The sequence below is a fragment of the Natrix helvetica genome (assembly GCF_964273705.1).
Source record: "Natrix helvetica genome assembly, chromosome: Z".
Classification (NCBI taxonomy): Eukaryota; Metazoa; Chordata; class Lepidosauria; order Squamata; family Natricidae; genus Natrix; species Natrix helvetica.
The window spans coordinates 77,279,276-77,298,123 of NC_138554.1; the positions used below are offsets into that span (position 1 = coordinate 77,279,276).

Below are 18,848 nucleotides of genomic sequence, written 5' to 3' on the forward strand. Positions count from 1 at the left end.
CTCAAACTCCCATCTGATCCTTACCAGCTTATTTGCTGTCTTCTAGCCTTTTACTGCCTTCTCACTCTCTTAACAGCTTCCTTGCATTGTCTTCCCCAACCACCACCACCACCATCACCCCTGTCTGATACTAAGAGGTCTTCACACAAAGGATTCTATTGAAGCTTGGCCTTGGATCTGGATTTGTAGCAATTTTTCTTTTAATTAAATGACAAAGATTATTTAATCTTTGTTAAATAAAGATTAACAGAAAGAAATACCACATACTCCTGCACAAGAGTGTTGCACATATAAAAAGTTGTTTGCACATTAGTTCTACACCCCCCCCCCCACCAGGGACGTGTGGTCAGAGGAGGCAGGGGAGGCAGAGCCTCACCTCTCATCATGAAATGATATATAATAATAAATTATAATATATATTTCCTCCCATCCCTTTTACACAGTTCCCGCTAAGCTCCGGTAAGGAGAAGAGCTTTTGGGGAGTGAAGATGAAGAGGAGGGAGGAGGAGGAGGAGGGGGGGAGGTGCACGCACGGAGCGGTGACAGCTGGACAACCGGCAGAGGCAGGAGGGTTCTCGGAAGCGCCAATAACCTTCCTGTTTCCGCTGTACTTTGCGCGCTCCTCACGACTGCAATAGACGTCCAGAAGTGGCAGGGGCTGTTGGGCTGGAAGCCCAAACCCCATTAGCCACAAAAGCCGCTTCTGGACGTATATTGCAGTCATGAGGAGGGCGCGAAGTCCAGCAAAGGCAGGAAGGTTCTCGTCATTCCCCAGTCACTTTCATGGCTTCGTCATCAAGCCGAAGTCCAGGAGCGCCGACAACATTTCTGCCTCCGCTGGACTTTGTCTTGATGATGTTGCCGCAGCTCCTGGGACGGACAGAGGTAGCCAGAGTGGCGCCGAGGCAGTCCGGCGGGTGAGCGAATGTGGATCAGGCTGCCTGATCCTCCATCGCTTGCTCGCTCGCTCACTCTTTCGTCTGCCCGGACCGCCTCGGTGCCGCTCTGGAGGTCCGGCCGTGCCCAGCTGCTGCGGCGACATCATCAAGACGAAGTGGCTTGGAGGCGAAGTGCTTTTCATTGCTTTTCTGTGTGTCTGGCATTTAGGTAGATAGCTGAATGTCCTAAACGCCAGACACTCAGAAAAGCACTGAAAAGCAGCTGCTGTTGGGGACTGTGGAGCGCGAGCCGGTGGAGCGCGCTCAGGAAGGCGGGGAATGGGATCATGTGTGCTGGAGGTTGAGGCAGCCTCAGCCTCCAGCACATGTGGTCCCATTCCCTGCCTTCCTGATGATGTCACCAGCCTCACCAGCCATAAACCTCACCGCACGTCACTGCCCCCCACATACACACACACTGAAGGAGAATGAAAATATTGTGTTCTATAAGGATTGGCTGTTATTGTTATGGCCAGGAATGTGATATTTTATCCAAACAAAGATGTTGAGCTATCATTCACAATTAAAATCATCATGCACTGCAGATGATTTGTTATGACAACTGGAAGAATCCAGGATTCATCTGGGTGGTTAGGCTGTTTTGCACCACCCAGGTTGGATGTTCAAGAGACAAGATTTAAAGACAAGATTAAGGCAAAGGTTTATCTGTTCAAGTCTTTGTTTCCAGGTAGAATTGATCTGATGTTTGGGGCAGGATGTGTGGGGAAGGACAATAAAGACAATAATTCTCTTCTGTTGCCCTGCAGTCACTTGGATTCATGGAGTCATTGCTGTACAAAATGCTGGAATCATATATGCTGCCATCATCATTGTCTAACTTTATGTCATAATATAAACATTATTTCCCTCTCTTGTTGACTCTTTAGTTACTAGATCTTGCCTTTCATTAATGTTTACATAGCATACCCTCCTCCCCAATTCCCGCATAGTAACTCTGAGAAGTAGATTGGGAGGAGGAAGAGGAACTGGTGCAAAGTCAGCAAGTACTGTAAATGTTTGTGGTTGATAACTTCGAAGTTAGATCTCCCTAGTGTCACTCCAAAAACGTAGTAACTATAGTACTACACACTGTAATATTCAATTTTATGAAATTCAGCTCAATGACTGAATTGAGGACTAAATTGTCCTCTTATTTCTGTTGGCCATGAATCCAATGCATTGTTGCAGACACTATAGGGCATCATGCCACATTATTTTCCCGCACAAAGATTCAAATATGTTTAACGAGCTGAACAATAACCAAGGGCTAATGGCAAATTGCTTAAGAGATAAAAACAGAGTTTAAGAACAGACTTGAAAATCTGTGTGATATAAAATGATTGAAATTATCTTAAGATAGAAGTTTATTGCTGACAAAATAGTACTTAGTAATAACAAACTAATGTATTAGTAAATGAAAGTAATGAGAATGGGGGGGAGGGCCATTTCCTGCATAATGTAACTGTCAAAATTTGTACTTCATCCATTACCCCTTTCCTTGAATATTTTGTTTTAAAAACCAATACAATTTTGTTTATAAAAAAAAAAGAACAGAGTTTAAGGAATGGCCATTGAGAAACATTACTGAGATAACTAACGTCAATTTGTTTTCAAGTGATTTTGCAAGAAGAGGAGAAATTGCTACAGTATTGGATGGGAAATATGATTTAGGGAAGGGGTTCCCAATCCCTGGTCCATGGATCGGCACCTGTCTGCTGCATTCCAACAAAGACATATCTGCAGGCAGCACACAAAACCACACCCCCTCTGGTGTGTGGTAAAACCTTTCCCCACAGAACTGGGTTCTGATGCCCAAAAGATTGGGGGCTGCTGATGTAGAGTATTCATTGCAGATTATGAGTTATATTAATTTCTAGGCTTCTCCTTTTCCTTTTTAATGAGGCAGCAAATTCACTCTTTAGGTGACTTAAAAAACCACTTACCGAGGATTTTTTCCCCAAAGAGAGACAGAGAAGCAGAATAATAGCCATAGTTTAATATAACCCTATTCTTTGCAGATTTAGAGCCTTTATTGTGCTGAAACTTCAGCAGGTTTGCAGATTAGGAAACTAAGGGGTATTAGTGGTTATTTCATTTGTAGAGACACTTATCTCACATTTATGACTCTGAGTAGCAATACGTGCAATAAATTAATTAAAGACTCAATTAAAACTATGAAATATAATCAGTAGAAAGTACTAGTCATATGTCTATCAGTATAACCAGATTCAGTAACATTGAATTTATTGAAAAAGATTAAACCTAAAAGGTACAATATTGGCCTTTACAAGCTGGTATGAAGAATTAATAGAAATCTGAAAAAAGAAGCTGGAGTAGATATTGAAAATAATATAGTGACTTATGGATGTGCTTATATCCAGTGTATCTTTACTGAGTACAATTCAAAATGTTTATATCAAACCTTAGTTGGCAAGGCCTAATGTTCCTTAGGCACATAATTTTCTTTCAAAGCTGTACATTACATCCCATCGTTTTTCTGTTGGGAATTTTTTATTATGAACATTTTTTCCATCTGTCTTATAAGGCTATCAAAGGCTTACATCAGAGTTTCCCAACCATTCTGGTTTTGTGTGTGAGTGTGGGAGAGGGGATGGTTCCATGCGAGCAGCCAGCAAGCATGTGCAGCTCCATTTGTGCAAGTGCCTTACACATGCACCTAACACTCATGCAAATGGAGTACATATGCACATGCTCGTCTGCTGCTCATACAAGTGGGGATGCATGTGAATGTGTGTATACCTATGGAATCCCAAGCCCCAGGTTTTCTAGGATAATGGAAGAACTTTATCATATAATGCTCATGTAAAGCATGGTCTTTTCTGGGCACATGTTCCATATTACATACATCCCAGTAATATTGTCTCTGATCCAGAAAATTATTCCTCCTCTGTGTATAGATCCCATTTCTTGAATCAATAAAGAAAGAAAATTTATGCATATGTGAATTATTAGAAGAGCAAAAAGCAGAATAGGAAAGGTATTGATATTTTTGAATTTTGAGAATATTTTGGACACCCAAGAAAACAAAGTAATGGACCATTGAACAAATCAACCCTGAGTTCTTACTCAAGACACAAATGATTAACTCAAAAATCCTATTTTGAATGTGTTATTCAAAAATTTAGTTCTTTGGAAAACATTTTAATGCTTGGAAAGGTAGAAGGAAAGAAAAGAGCAGCAAAGTGGATGGAGTTACAGTGCCGATGAATGTTCTGTGGAAGACCTGAATTATCAAATTAGGGATAGATCATCATGGAGAACATCTATATAGTCATTAGAAGTAAAAAAAATGACTTGATGGCACATAATTAAATTAACCATTTATGCTAGAGCTCAGCAACCTTTAGGACTGGGCTCCTAAAGAGTTTTAAGGATATATACAAATCATATTTCAGGTAATCTCCTGAGAGACTTGTCTACATATTAAATGACTGTTATGATAGATGTAAGGGACGTGGTGGCTCAGTGACAAAGATCCTGAGCTTGTTAATCAGAAAGATTAGCAGTTCAATGGTTCAAATCCCTAGCACTGCATAATGGAGTGAGCTCCTGTTACTTGTCCCAACTTTTGCCAACCTAGCAGTTCGAAAGCATGGAAAAATGCAAGTAGAAAAATAGGACCACTTTGGTGGGAAGGTGCGCTTTTGACATTTAGTCATGCCGGCCACATGACCATGGAGATGTTTTCAGACAGTGCTGGCTCTTCGGCTTAGAAATAGAATCAGGAATGGTTAGCACGCATGTGTGGGGGAACCTTTACCTTATGATAAATGTAGCCAATGTTAACCCTATGGAATAGATCAGATCAGAAAATGTACTTCAGAGGAAGTATGCTTTATTGTTGCATTGACTGCCAATTTGCTTCCGGATCCAATTCAAGGTGTTAGTTGTCACCTTTGAAGCCCTAAACGGCTTGGGACCAGTTTATTTAATGGACCATCTTCTCTCACTTATAGCTATCTGAGCCACCAGAGTAGGGAGGCAAGGAATGTTGTGTGTCCCCTTTCCTAAAGAGGTACATCTATTGGGATCAGGAAGAAGGGCCTTCTCTGTGACAGCTTCTTCCCTCTGGGACCAATCTCATTTCCCTGCAGAAATGAGATTGGTCCCCACTCTTTTGCAAGGCCCTGAACACCTGGTTTTACCAATAGGCCTGGGAAACCCACGGTGGGATGGAGCCCATTAAGTGGCTTGTTTGATTAACAATTATTGCTAGGTGGGTGGGTCAGGGTATTGCTTTTTATTGTCATATACTAGGTTTTTAAACCACCCAACATCACTAAGAATAAATTGGATGGCCATAAAAATTTCTTAAATAAATAAACGCTTAATCAGGTTTCAAACAGAAGAACTATGCCTTCAAATAGTCAAGCTTTAGGCTCCCATGCCTGATATGCAGGGATGGGTTCCAGCTGCTGCTACTGCCGGTTCGCTCAGGGATGCTCTGTGCATGCACAGAAGCAAAAACCAAGATGGCATGCCTGTGGCGTGCTGACAGAACCAGTTCGGGGGTGCCACAGGCCGAGTTACTACCTACTTGGCTGAACCTCTGCTGATATGAAAACGGTAACCAGTATAGGCCCTTCAACAACAACTGGTTACTTTTTAAGAATAAATAAATAATTGTGTTTATATGTGTATAACCTTATGCATATGTGTAAAAATTAGGAATATTCCTGCCATAAGTGAAGACTTAACGAAATTCTGCAGTGCCTGAGGCTTATGGAGAAAGTATGAATTTTACATCAATAAAAGCTCATAAATAAAGATTCAGGGAGCAAAGGTTACATCTGGCAAAGTGCAATAAGAAGAATCACCTGAGGCAAAGACCCACTCAGTAGAATCACTCAACTTTCATTGTTGTCAAAAGACAAATGGTTGTTTCAGCCGAGACTTAAAACCATCTGAAAGCTAACAAGACTGCATCAGGCTCCATAATGTGCTTTCTCTTTAAAGGTGCTAGATAAATTCCCTGCTTACATGCAAAGAAAGGGTAAGAGGCTCATGTAATTACTCCAAGGACATATTTTATCTAGAAGGGTAAGGAGAATTACCACAGGTTCCTTGGTGGAAATTGATATATATTTGGGGATTCATTAGTGTCCCACAACATGACGATTCCTGGATTTTTAAGGATTGCATAGAACTTATTGCATAGAATACTTCGTAAGCCTTTCCTCTTCAAAGGGTGATTGGCCACATATTTGGAAGCGCTCTCTCTCTCTCTCTCTCTCTCTCTCTCTCTCTCTCTCTCTCTCTCTCTCTCTCTCTCTCTCTCTCTCTCTCACACACACACACACACACACACACACACACACACACACACCACTTGTATAACAGTGTAACTGTGCTGTCCCCTCAAAATAACGCAACATACAGCCATTAATGTCTAAACTGCTGGCAAGATATAAAACATTTACAAAATGTGAGGTGGTGTATTCACTTCTGTGATATACTGGTATGTATGTGTATATCTGTGTGTGTGTACATATACTATATATATATATGTATACGTACACGTATATGTATATGTATACGTATGCATACATACATTATACATATACATATACATATACATATGAACAGTTGTTTTAACAACAGTTCACAGTCACAACAACCTTGAAATGGGTGCTTTCCAGCCTGTAAATCATTTCTGGGCATGTTGTACCACCCTGGGCACAGGACCACATTTTAGCCACTGTTCAATTGATGACCATTTACAGTACCAAGTGACCTGCGATCAAAGGATCACCATTTGCAATCTTCTCTGCTGCTTTCCCAAAAGGTCAATGGGGAAGATGGCAGGAAGATTGCAAGTGCACCTTACCTAGCAGCCTCATGTAAATGTTAAATAAAAGGCAAGCAAAAACTGTACCCTGAGGCACTCCCCACCCAAATAATAGGGGCCATGGGCTGAATCTCTCGCCTTCTATTAACAGTGACTGCAACTGATGTCGGACAAAGGAGGAAAACTAGGACATTTCAGTATTGCTCAGGAAGGAAAGAAGTTTGGGACAAAATCTAGGCAGCACTGAATAGTCCAGTATTATAGTTGGAACTCATGTTTGTAAGCATTGGTAGCCTATATTGCCAATTTGTTTAGCTCAGTAGCATCACATTAATTGCTGTTAGGTTTGGGATTCTAACATCTCCAGTCGGCATCTCCAAGTAGGTACCAAGTGACAGTCTTACGGGTGGAGAATGCTGCCGGGTGCGTATCTCCCTCGTCTCTCCCCCTCGCTCTCTTTTGGCTTCAGTGCTGTGTACATTAGGAGATGGTGTGAAGTCACTTGTGAGGATTGCCAACAGGAGAGATTCAAAGGAAGCAAATTGCTGGCTCAGAAAATCTCATATCCCACAAAGGGAGATTGATGCTGTTAGAACTGGAAGGGACTGCTGCTGCTGCTTGAAGGTTTTCTGCAATTTCATCATGACAGAACCCAGCAACCGAAAAGAAGGATTTAAAAAATGCAGGAGTGCCACTTTCAGCATTGATGGCTACAGCTTTACCATTGGTGAGTAATTTGCTGGTAGGATGTGTATTTTAGCAATCCTTTTCATTCTCAAATCAGAAATCGAAATTCAGGGAGGGGTGTGTGTTTGGAGTTGTGTGCCTTTTGATCAGGGTAGCTGTCCTGGAACTTTTACTTTGATTACCCTTTTTTGATGCTTTGCTTCTTTTCTTTTATGGAGGAAATGTGCCCTTTTGAAATCCACATTTCTTTTTGGCAGGGCTTCACTTTTGTTACCCTATCTCAGGAAAGCCTGTGTTTTTTAGGATGACATGTTTTTAACTTCTCTGTTGTTTTTCTGTCCAATAAGCTCAACAAAGCAGAAGTCTTCAGTATGCCCCAAACTTGCTTGCTTACCTTTCTGGAGAGTTCACAAAGTATTTAAGCACACAATCTCTTCCAATTTCACATTTTAAATGAAACACTTTCTGAAATTGCCTCTAGAATGTGTGAAGAGGTTAAAAAGAAAAAAAGAAAAGGAAGGGAAGACTTGCTGCAAACAATGTCACTTCTTTGAAGGTTAATGATCAGGTCTGTTTGGAAAATATATATCTGATCACACTATTATCAGATATGTAGAATGGTTTTTTTAAAAAAAAGTTTTTATTTTAAAACATACAAAATTCCAATTTCAATTGAACCATGTGCTGTCTGGGTACAAATCATTTTAGGAAATAATAATCTAAGTGTTCACAACAATATTCCTTGCATTAATATCAATAGTGCTAATGATAATAATTGTTTAATCAAGTTAATATATCTTCTTTATATCACTGATTCTTTCATATATTTCCCTGTTTGTAGCTCCTGTTTTTGTCAGCTAGCCATTGATAAAATAAATCCCAAGTCAAAAAGTATTCAGTTTCTTTCTTTTCCTTAATTATAAGTGTTAACCTATCCACTCCTGCACATTCTAATATTTTTCTAATCACATCATCATCTGTTGGGATCTCTTCACTTTTCCATTTTTGTGCAAATAATATTTCACTGCAGCCAATACATGTAAAATCAGACATACATTTCCGTTGTTATACTTGTCTGGTAAAATGCCCAACAAAAATGTCTCTGGTTTCAAATCTATATACTGTTTTATCATTTTTTTCTAACCATGTATTTGTTTTTGTCCAATATTTTTTCACTTTTTGACATGTCCACCACATATGATAGTATGAACCAGGTGTCTAATGACATTTCCAACATTTTGCAGATTTATCCTTAAACATCTTTGCTATCCTTGAGGGTGGAAAATGCCATCTATAAAACATTTTATGAAGATTTTCTTGTATGCCCTAGACATTGTTAATTTATAATTTCAATCCCATAATTTCTGCCATTTATCTAACTCAATCGAATAGCCAATATTTTTAGCCCATACTATCTTTGTCTCTTTTACTTGTTCCTCTTTCATCTTAATACTTAACAAATTCACACACACACACACACACACACACAATTTTTCATCTGTCATTTTTTCATTTTTCATTTTAACATCCTTCTCGTATCTAGATTGCATCTGCATATATGACCAGCATGTTATCTCAATCCCTTGCTCATTGACTTCTTGCCTAGTTTTAAGTTCCCCCTTTTCATTTAAAACATCTTTATATCTGGTAACATTCTCTACATCAATAACATTTGGGTAAATAAATACCTCCATTGTGGAGAGCCAGACTAGAATTTTCAAATAATGTTGTTCTTTAATTTTCTCCCATAGTAATAATAATGCATTCCTAACATAGTGTCTTTGGAAATACTATGTATTTTGTTTCTTCCATACCATAAAAAAACAGTAGTGAAATCTAACCCCCCCTCCCTGGTTCTGTGAGCATGGTTTGGTGGTGGTGGGGATCATGTGACTGGGTAGACGTGGCCAACTTTTTTTTCACTTTCAGCTTTCACTTTTCACTCGTACTGGCAGGCAAAAAATGCTTTAAAAAGCAGGAAAAAAGCTTCCAACGATCGTGCGGCTCACAGCTCAGCCATGCCATCCTCCGAAGCTGTTTTTTTTACTACTAATTTGCAGAACCAAGATAATTGTCCTTACTGGTTCGACCGAACTGGGCCATACTGGGAGAATTTCACCCCTGATAAAAAAGCATGCCAACCTAATTCAAAATCATGTCCCTCCAAGGTCAATAATCTTTTGTTCCTCAAGCCAATCCATTCTTTCACCCAAGTAAGTATCGAAGCCCGGTAGTACAATTCCCAATCTGGTAGCCCAAAACCACCTCTATTTTTAGAATCTTGCAACATTTTCAAACTTATCCTTGTTTTTTTCCCTTGTCAAATATATTTTAATACTGTTTTATTTAATTCTTCAAAATATTTTTTTCCAGTTTTATTGATATTGTTTGAAATAAATATAGTAATCTTTTATAGTGGCTTCTCTTCTCTACAATGATAATTGTAGATTTCCCCACTTCTCCAAATCTGTTTTAATATTTTAAAATCTGTTTTTTCTTTATTTTCAATCCTGCAACTTCACCATATTCTTCTATTTTCCTAATTAGTTTAAGTCCATTTTCGTGTGGATCTTCCAAGATAAAAACCAAATCATCTATGAATGCCTGCAGTTTATACTGTTCCTTCTTTATTTCCATGCCTTTAATTTCTGTATCTTGTCTAATATTTCTATTTAACACTTTTAATGTCAATATAAATAGTAAAGGAGATAGTGGACATCCTTGTCGTGCTTTTTTAATATTAAAATTATCTGTCATATCGCGATTTATCATCATCTTTGCCATTTGTTTATTGTATATTGCCTTTATCATGTTAATAATCTCTCACAAAGTCCATCAATTTTAGTTGTGATAGCATAAATTGCCAACTTATGTTGTTAAATGCTTTCTACATAACTAAGATCAATACCATTTGTTTTCCACAATGTGCTTCATAATATTCCAATGTATTTCAAATCACTCTCATATTGTTTTTAATCTGTCTCTTAGGTAAGAAACACTTTTGGTCTGGATATATAAATTCATTTAGAAACATATTTAATTTCTCTGCCATTATTGAAGTATATATTTTATAGTCAGCATTCCGAAAAGATATGGCCCTATAGTTTTTTATCTGCGTTAAATCTGAGTCTTCTTTCAGAATCAGAGTAATATTTGCTTCCATCCACCAATTTGCTACCTTTGCATCAATCAATATTTCATTATAGACTTCCAACATTGATGGGCCTAGAATATCTTATAAGCATTTATAAAATTCTGCTGGTAGCCCACCTGATCCTGGTGTTTTATTGTTCTTTTGTCTCTTAATCACTTCTGACAATTCCATCAATGATATTCATTCATTTAACATAGCTTTCACTGTTTCTGGTACTTTAGGTAGTTCCGCTTTTTCCAAATATTCTTTAATTTTCTCTTCTGAAATTTTCTCTTGCTCATAGAGCTTTTCATAATAATCTTGAATTATTTTTTATCCTCCTTTTGGTAATATAACGTTCCTTTCTCATTTATCAGCCTATGTATCAATTTCTTCTGTTTCTCTGTTTTCAATTTATATGCCAACCGTCTTCCTGGTTTATTCGCATTTAAAAAAAATCTGTTTAGCATTTTTGATTGTGCTAATTCAAGAAAATTCTAGAAAATTCATTTTATGTTTTATTAGTTCCATTTTATTTTTTAAATCTTCTTGTTTGAATCTTTCTGTAATTCTAATTCCAGTCTCTTGTGTTCTTCTGCTAACGACTTTTGGTTTTGTTTCTTTTTCTTGTTTTTCCCCCTGTATATGTTATAGCTAGACCTTGAATATATGAGCCATGTCCCATACATTTTGTAATGAGATTTCTTCTTTTCTATTCTCTTTGAAGAAAAAGTCCATTTCCTTTTCCATACTTTGTATAAATTCCTTGTCTTTTAGTATTGATTGATTCAATGTCCATCTCCATTTTCTCTTTTGTCCTTTCCACTTTACTCCAATTCAATTATGATCGGCCCAAGTGCTTGCTTCTATTTCTATTTCTTGCACATTTAACTTTAACTCCAGTAACATCCATATCATATCTATTATTGACCAAGACATATGTCTATTTGAATAAAATGAGTATTGATTTCTTTTAGGATTTATTTCTCTCCATACATTTTGAATACCTATTTTTGGAAGTGTTCTTCTAGCTTTTTTATTTACTTTACAACTTTTATAGTCCAATTCTGTGTCTACAATTACATTGAAATCTCTTGAGTTCCGGTTCCGGCGGCGGCGGCGACGGGCAGCTCTTTGCCCGCTCCGGCTCCCCGGTGGGCTTCCCCACTCCTTGGGGGGCACAGGACACCCCGCAGAGGGGTCCTGCCGGAGGGGCGGCATCGCGGAGGTCTCCTGCAGCGGCGGCAGCCGGCGGGGGCTCTCTCGCGCGCCCAAGGCACCGGGGAGCAAGCTCGGAGGGCGCATCGCGTTTCCACGCCTCGCGCCTCGCTACAAGCCGACTGGAGAATGCTACAATTGAAGGAAGCAGCTGCGGTGCGGTGAGGTTGCCTCTCTCTTCATCCCTTACTTTGCATGAAGATTTGATTCAGCTTTTAAAACTTTAAAACAACTTTCGGAGCATTTTGGAGGTGCGGCTGGAGGGAGGGGGGTTTTCCCCCCCCCCCTTGGACAAGCGGCAAGAAACAATTTTGCTCTCAGCCCCCGGGGAAGGAGGAGGGGGGAGAGCCAACGAATGAAGCCTCACTTAGGCTGAGATGATTTTCTTTTCAATTTAATTTTACATATTACAATGATTTGAGGACTTTTGGAACTTTTTAAAACTTTGTTACGCCTCTGTGCCCAAAACTGGCAGGGCAAGATGGCACACTTCCGTTGTCTTTATGAACTCTGAAACCTGACTCCACCTTTAAAATTCAGGCTTCCGGTCTTTGTCTCCGTGTCTCCCAGAGGAACCTCTTGTGGATTGGTATTTTTTTAACCTTCTAGGGGAAATTTTCTATCTATTGCCAGACTTATTGGAGAGATTCTCTTCTGCCTGGTTATTCTGCTCCCGGATTCACCTGGCTACCCTTCTTTTCTAATTGCTTACTTTATATTTGGACTGAACTTTTAACGTTATAAAGGATGGCATCTAAAAGACCCCCTCCTGGAAAACCTGGCTTGGCCACTTCTGCTCCAACATCCGCAACATCCAGTCCAGCCACACAGTCAAAGATAACAGAACTGATGCAACATAAGACTACAGAGATGGACTTTCAACAAATGCTTCAACAAATTCTACAGGGCCAGGAGGAAATCAAGAAACAGTTAAGGGAAATGAAAGATGAAATTAAAGAAAATCAAGCCCAAATATATAAGAACTCACAAAGACTGAATCTTGTGGAAGGGGGGGTGGAGGAGGTGAGGGGGGTGGTGGAAGCTGTGCAGAAAGGGAACAAAGATCTTGACATCCAACAGATGAAATTAGAATTTGAGAGAATGTCCTATTATCTTAGATTTCAAAATGTTATAGAAGAAGATGGGGAAAATATAAGGGACATCATGACAAACATTCTGGCTGACTATACACACAAAGAAAAACAACAGATGGGGTGGGATATAGATCTGGTTTATAGAGTGAACTCAGCTTATGCTAGAACACACAATTTACCCAGGGAGGTTCACATTAAATTCCTTAGAAAAACCACAAGAGATGAAATTCTGGGTGTACAAAGGGGGCAAGCATTGACATATCATGATATGGAGATAACCATTCTGAAGCAGATCCCTAAGAAGATTAGAGAAAAAAGAAAAAATTATTCGCAATTAGCGAATAAATTATACCAGAAAGGGGTGTGGTTTAGATGGTTGATGCCTGAAGGTATGCTGATATTCTGGGAGGAGACAAGAATCAGAATTAATTCACCCATAGAGGCGCAGGCCTTTATGGAAAAAAATAAAACACTCCTAGAGAAACCACCAGACACTACAACGGATACGCAGGACACGGGAGGGGCCAGAGCTCTGCCAGTGGAGGGAGATGGGGCAATAGCAAGAAGACTCAGATCACAGAAATAAATATGAAAATCATATTATTATAAATTGACCGAAAGTGAAAATGGAATTATATTTGGATTTTATATTGTAATGTTTAATTTGATTGAATTTAATAATAGAACTAATATGCTGATTATAATCAATTATATACTAATGCATTATATATAAATGTACGCTATGGGTATGGAGGGAGGGGGGCCTCACACACTTTGCAACTGCCAAAATTTGTATACCTGTCCATTTACCCTTTTCCCTATAAATTTTGAAAAACCAATAAAATTTTATTACAAAAAAAAAAAAAAAAAAAAAAAAGAAATCTCTTACCATACAAATATTTTCATATTCGAATTCAGTAATTTTCTTATATAGTTTTTCATTTAAAAATTCTTGTTTATAATTTGGTGCATATATTGCTACCAAAAGTATTGTTTATAGTTGAATTGTTACCTCCACCATCAATACCCCCACCCTCTTCATCTGCAAAAATTTGTCTTGCTTTTATTGTTTCTTTAATATATAGAACCATGCCTCTTTTCTTTTGTTGTGCTAATGAGGAGTATAGTTTCCCAATTTTGGGATATTCCAATAATTTATTGTATTATTTTTTGATGTGGACCTCTTGAAGACAAATAAAATCTAATTGTAACTTTCCTAATTTGTTAAAAGTCTGTTTCCTTTTCATAAGAGAATTCAATCCATTTATATTAATCGACAGTAATTTTATTTCATCTTCCATAGTTTTACTTGTAGATTGGTTCTGGTCACTTTTATTTCTCTCTATTCTTTTGTCTTTGCACCTTCTCATTCTGCTCTCTCCTTTAATTCTGTTTCAACTCCTTTTTGTTGTATGTTTCCTCCTCCTGATGCTTCTTCTTGTTTCTTATCATCTACTCTCTCTTTCTTTTTTCCTCATATGATCCAAATTGCTCATCATAAAATTGCTCTGCTTTCTCTATAGTATCCAATCTATGCTGTTGATAGATTGGTCACCAGAATTCCTTCAGGTATCAGCCATCTGAAATTTATTTCATACTTAATTAATTGTCTTGTCAGAAATTGGTATTGTTTTCTCATCTCTATTGCTCTCCTAGGGACTTGTTTCAGAACTATTATTTCTCTTCTTTATATTTCAATGAGTTATCTCTTGCTCTTTGAAGTATCTCTGTTCTTAGTGCCTTCTTGGTAAATCTCACATGTAAGGTAGTTTGTTACTTGATGCATATCGTGTATACTCTAAATATTTCATCCATCCCAGCAGAAATCTCTTGCTTGTCCTCTTCCATGGCTTCTGCCAACAATTTTGCCATTATCTCTGCAAGGTTTTTCCCCATTTTTACACAATATTCGGGAATCTCAAGAACTATTCAAGCTTTATCCATCTCCAACCTGATTATTGTTCTCTCAAGACTTTTGTTTGCCTGTGTAAGTCTATCATCCATCTCTTCCACTTTCTTCTCTGTTTGTTCTGATTTATCTTCTATTTTCTGCATTCTTTCTTCATTTTTAGTTATTGTTTGTTGAATGTTCTCCATTTTATCACCCATCTTTTCTATTTTATCATCCATCTTTTCCATTCTTTCCTTTATGTCTTCAAAATGTTTTATTATAGCTTCTTGAAATGCTTGGAGCATTAATTTCAATTCTGCTTGCACTGTATTCATCATGTTCATTTTTTCCTGCTGCAATATGCCATCCAAAGATCTTTGACTTCCTGGACTAGATGCAGCAGCTGATGCTGCTGATGACTGCACTGATGTACTTTTCCTCCCTACTTTGCTTAAATTTGAAGTACTAGTCATTTTGAGTAGTCTTGAGATCCGCAAAAAATTAAAAAGAATAATCAGCAATAACACAAATATTATTTTAATATTTCTTAAATCCCCCGGAAATTTCCACTTATTTTCACAAATCAAGCCACCACCAAAATCTCCAAATACTTACAAACTTGCTGTTATGTTATCCAAAAGAGAGGAAATTGGGGGGGGGGGGGAAGAGAAGAAATAAAGCTCCTTGTTAATCTTCAGGTTCTTCAAACGCTAATCCTTTCTTCTCTTGATAGGTTTAATAAATTTGATAAATTTATAATCTACTTAGGCCCACCAAGCCCCAAAGTTCAACTACTCAGGTTCATAAATCACCCAAAAGAAAAAAAAAATTGAAACAGGAAGGGGAAAAAAAAGCTCTTTGCTATTTCCCAGCTTCTATTTATCTGTTTAGTTTTTATCAAAATTCAAAATAGCTGCACTGTTTAAAGAGTTAGTGTTTCACTCTCTGTCTCTGCTATCTTATATAAACAATTTGCTAGAGCAGGTGTTATTGTAACAAACAAGCTTATCTTCAATATACAGTCAAGGTCTTACTTTACTTTCATCTCTCTGCAGTTTTCTCTAGTAGATGTCACTGTTGCTCTATTTCTCTCCTTTCTCTTTAGTTAGCTTAAATTGTATCATCTGCTCCAAAGCTTTTTAAAAGTCCCAATGGTCCAAGTTTTATTTTCCAAAAAGTTTTCAACTTAATCTATCTTGTATTTTAAATCCCCATTCCAACTTCTTAGCTTTTAATTTTCTTTTGTTTTTTTAAAAATGCTCTTGCCTCTACTTCTAGTTTTATAAATAGCTCACAAGTTTGTTCACCGCTATTCTTAGGGGTGGAAAACAAACAATTCCATCTTCTCGTTTTCAAGTCCCACTTACTCCCAGATTTATTTTAAGGGGGTAAATTATATAACAGGAGTTGGAAAAATCTCACCCAGATTGATCACACTGTTCCTCAAATTCTATGCTTGCTGCATCAGTCAACTGTCACAACTCCAGTCAGGCACACAATGGCAGTCTTTTTCTTTCCAATGGATTGAGAGTTTCCTCCATGCCAAACAAGGAGTATCTCATCTCCTTGTGATCAATGGGGTGTCCTCTCTGTCTTCATCACTCCTCTAGGGTTATTTGGATTCCTCAACCTCCTGGCAGGTCAAATTCAGCACTATCTCAAAGAGCCCCATGGAGATGTGTCGTATCACCATGATGTCATCTCCACCTCCCTGATATGGAGGATGGTTGTGGAGGTAGATCACTCAGTTTTTAGCAAGATGCTCAAGGGCATTCTTATCTTTATGATTTCTGTGTTTTTTTAGAGCCGGGAAAGAAGTTCAAGAGTTGAGTATTATCCAATGTCCAGTATTATCCCTGGAATTTAAAATAATCAAACCTAAGAATAGTTTACCCTGTTTTATTGCTTTCTTTGCTAAAATAGTAGAAAAGAGGGAAAATGCTCAAACAGCAGTTGCTACTCTTTCCCCCTTTTTCTTTTTTCTTATCATCAAGTTCACTGAGTGCAAAGGTTAGACTCCCAGGGTAAATGAAGCAGTCTGTTCTTTGGAAATTAAGCATCTGACTGAAACCTACTGTGCTAATATTTGCATACTTAACAAAACATACTCTCCAACTGATTTAATTTTAATCTGTAAACTGAGTAAATAAACTTCAAGGAAAACATGATCAGTGAGGTTCTTAACGTGTTTTCCCAAAAATAAGACAGGGTCTTATTATCTTTTGACCCCCAAAATATTGATTGGGTCTTATTATCGGGGGGAGGTTATTGTTTTGGGGTTGCCGGGTGGCTGCTCTCTTGCGAGCGGGTGCGCGAAGAGCCAGGCACAGCCTCAGGGGCAAACGGCTGTGTTGCGCTGTCGCAGCAGCGCAACATACCAGCCATGAGTGACCACGCTCACGAGCAGCCACCTGGCAACCCCCCTTCCCAGCCGGGCAGAGCGCCACTCATGGACCCAGTGATATCCCAAAGGTGTTAAGCCACGTGATGCTCTGCCCTTCCCCCCAGCTCCCACTGCTTGATCCATTCGGGTTACCCTTAGGTCAGTGCATGTCGTTCTGCTCGGCTGGAAAGGGAGGTTGCACAAGCACCTGTTCCATCCTCAGCTGGTGTGCCTCCCAACCTCACCATGCCCTGGCCCAGCTCTCCCTGCAGAGCCAGTGTGCCGCGGCAGTGGCAGCGCTCCGAGCATAACCTCTTCTCTGGCTTCCAAACTCTGGAGATCTGCAGCCGAGTCTTTCGGCAGCGGCCGCTCTGGGAGTATGCTCTATGATTGTGGGCTGACTGAGAGCATACAACCATAGAGCGTATTCCCAGAGTGGCAATTTCTGGAAGATTCGGCATCCTACCTTCATGCTTTGGAAGCCACAGAAAAAGCCATGTGGCGGTGGCGGGCGGCAACGGAGATGCCCTGGCTCTGCAGGGAGAGTTAGCAAGGGCATCATGAGGCTGGGAGGTGCGCGGGTGGGGAGCGGAAAAGCCGCTCATGCAATCCCCCTCTCCAGCCATGCAGAGCCCCATTCACTGACCTAGGACATTCCGAAGGCACCAAGCCGTGGGAGCCAGAGGGCGGTGAACAGGCGCTCATGCGGCTTGGCGATATTTTAGGTCAGTGAATGCCGCTGTGCCTGCCTGGAAAGGGGGGTTGCTGGGTGGCTGCTCGTGAGCATGGTCACCTCATGGCTGCGGTGTAGTGCTGCTGCAACAGCGCAACACAGACGTTCGACCCTGAGGCTGTACCCGGCTCTTCGGGAGCCTGCTCACAAGAGAGCAACCGCCCAGCAACCCCCCTCTCCAGTTGGGCACAGCAATGCTCACTAACCTAGCGGTATCCCAAAGGTACCAAGCAACATGCGCCTTTGCCCCCCGTTCCTGCGGCTTGGCGCCTTCGGGATACTGATAGGTCAGTGAGTGGTGCTCTGCCTGGCTGGAGGGGGGAAAGTTGCCCAGGGGGCTTATTTTCGTGGGAGGGCTTACATTTTTGCCCACCCAAAAAAATGTGGCATGGTCTTATTATCAGGACATGTTGTATTTTCGGGGAAACATGGTATGTTTTCTTCTATATATTAGCACCAGTCATATGATTAAATTATATTCATTCTTTGTTATTTTGGATTGAAGTTGATGTAACTATGTCAGGCATGTAATTATGAATGGATAGTTTAAAGGTTTTAATTGTGTCAGATAATAACTTTGTCTTGGTCTTCTGATTATCTAACACAGTGATGGCGAACCTATGGAATGCATGCCACAGGTGGCACGCAGAGCCATTTGTCAGGGCACGCGAGGCACTGCCCTGTCAGCTGGCCAGCGCACATGCGTGCACTGGCCAGCTGAGTTCACCCTTTTTAAAAGCCATTTTTCGCCCTCCCCAGGCTCCAGAGGCTTTATAGGAGCCTGGGGAGGGTGAAAGACCCCCCCAACCCCTTTGGAGGCCCTCCGGAGGCTTCATGGGCTTCCCTGAAGCCTCTGGAGTGCAAAAAACCGGTCCTACGGGCAAACCGGAAGTTCAGGAACGGACTTCTGTTTTGCTCGGAGGGTCATTTTGATTGCTCTGCAGACTTCAGGGAAGCCTCTT

General features: G+C 39.8%; 1 protein-coding gene across 1 annotated transcript in view; it reads left to right on the top strand.

The window, feature by feature from the left end:
• Nucleotides 1–7,349: 7,349 nt before the first annotated feature.
• Nucleotides 7,350–18,848, top strand: part of PDE1C (phosphodiesterase 1C) — a gene marked incomplete at its 3' end in the record, with an annotated part of 555,036 nt that continues 543,537 nt past the window's right edge. The window contains exon 1 of the mRNA XM_081971280.1: nt 7,350–7,474. Within this exon, the coding sequence (XP_081827406.1) occupies nt 7,390–7,474 (85 nt within the window). The 5' untranslated portion in view covers nt 7,350–7,389. The remainder of the gene's footprint in view (nt 7,475–18,848) is intronic.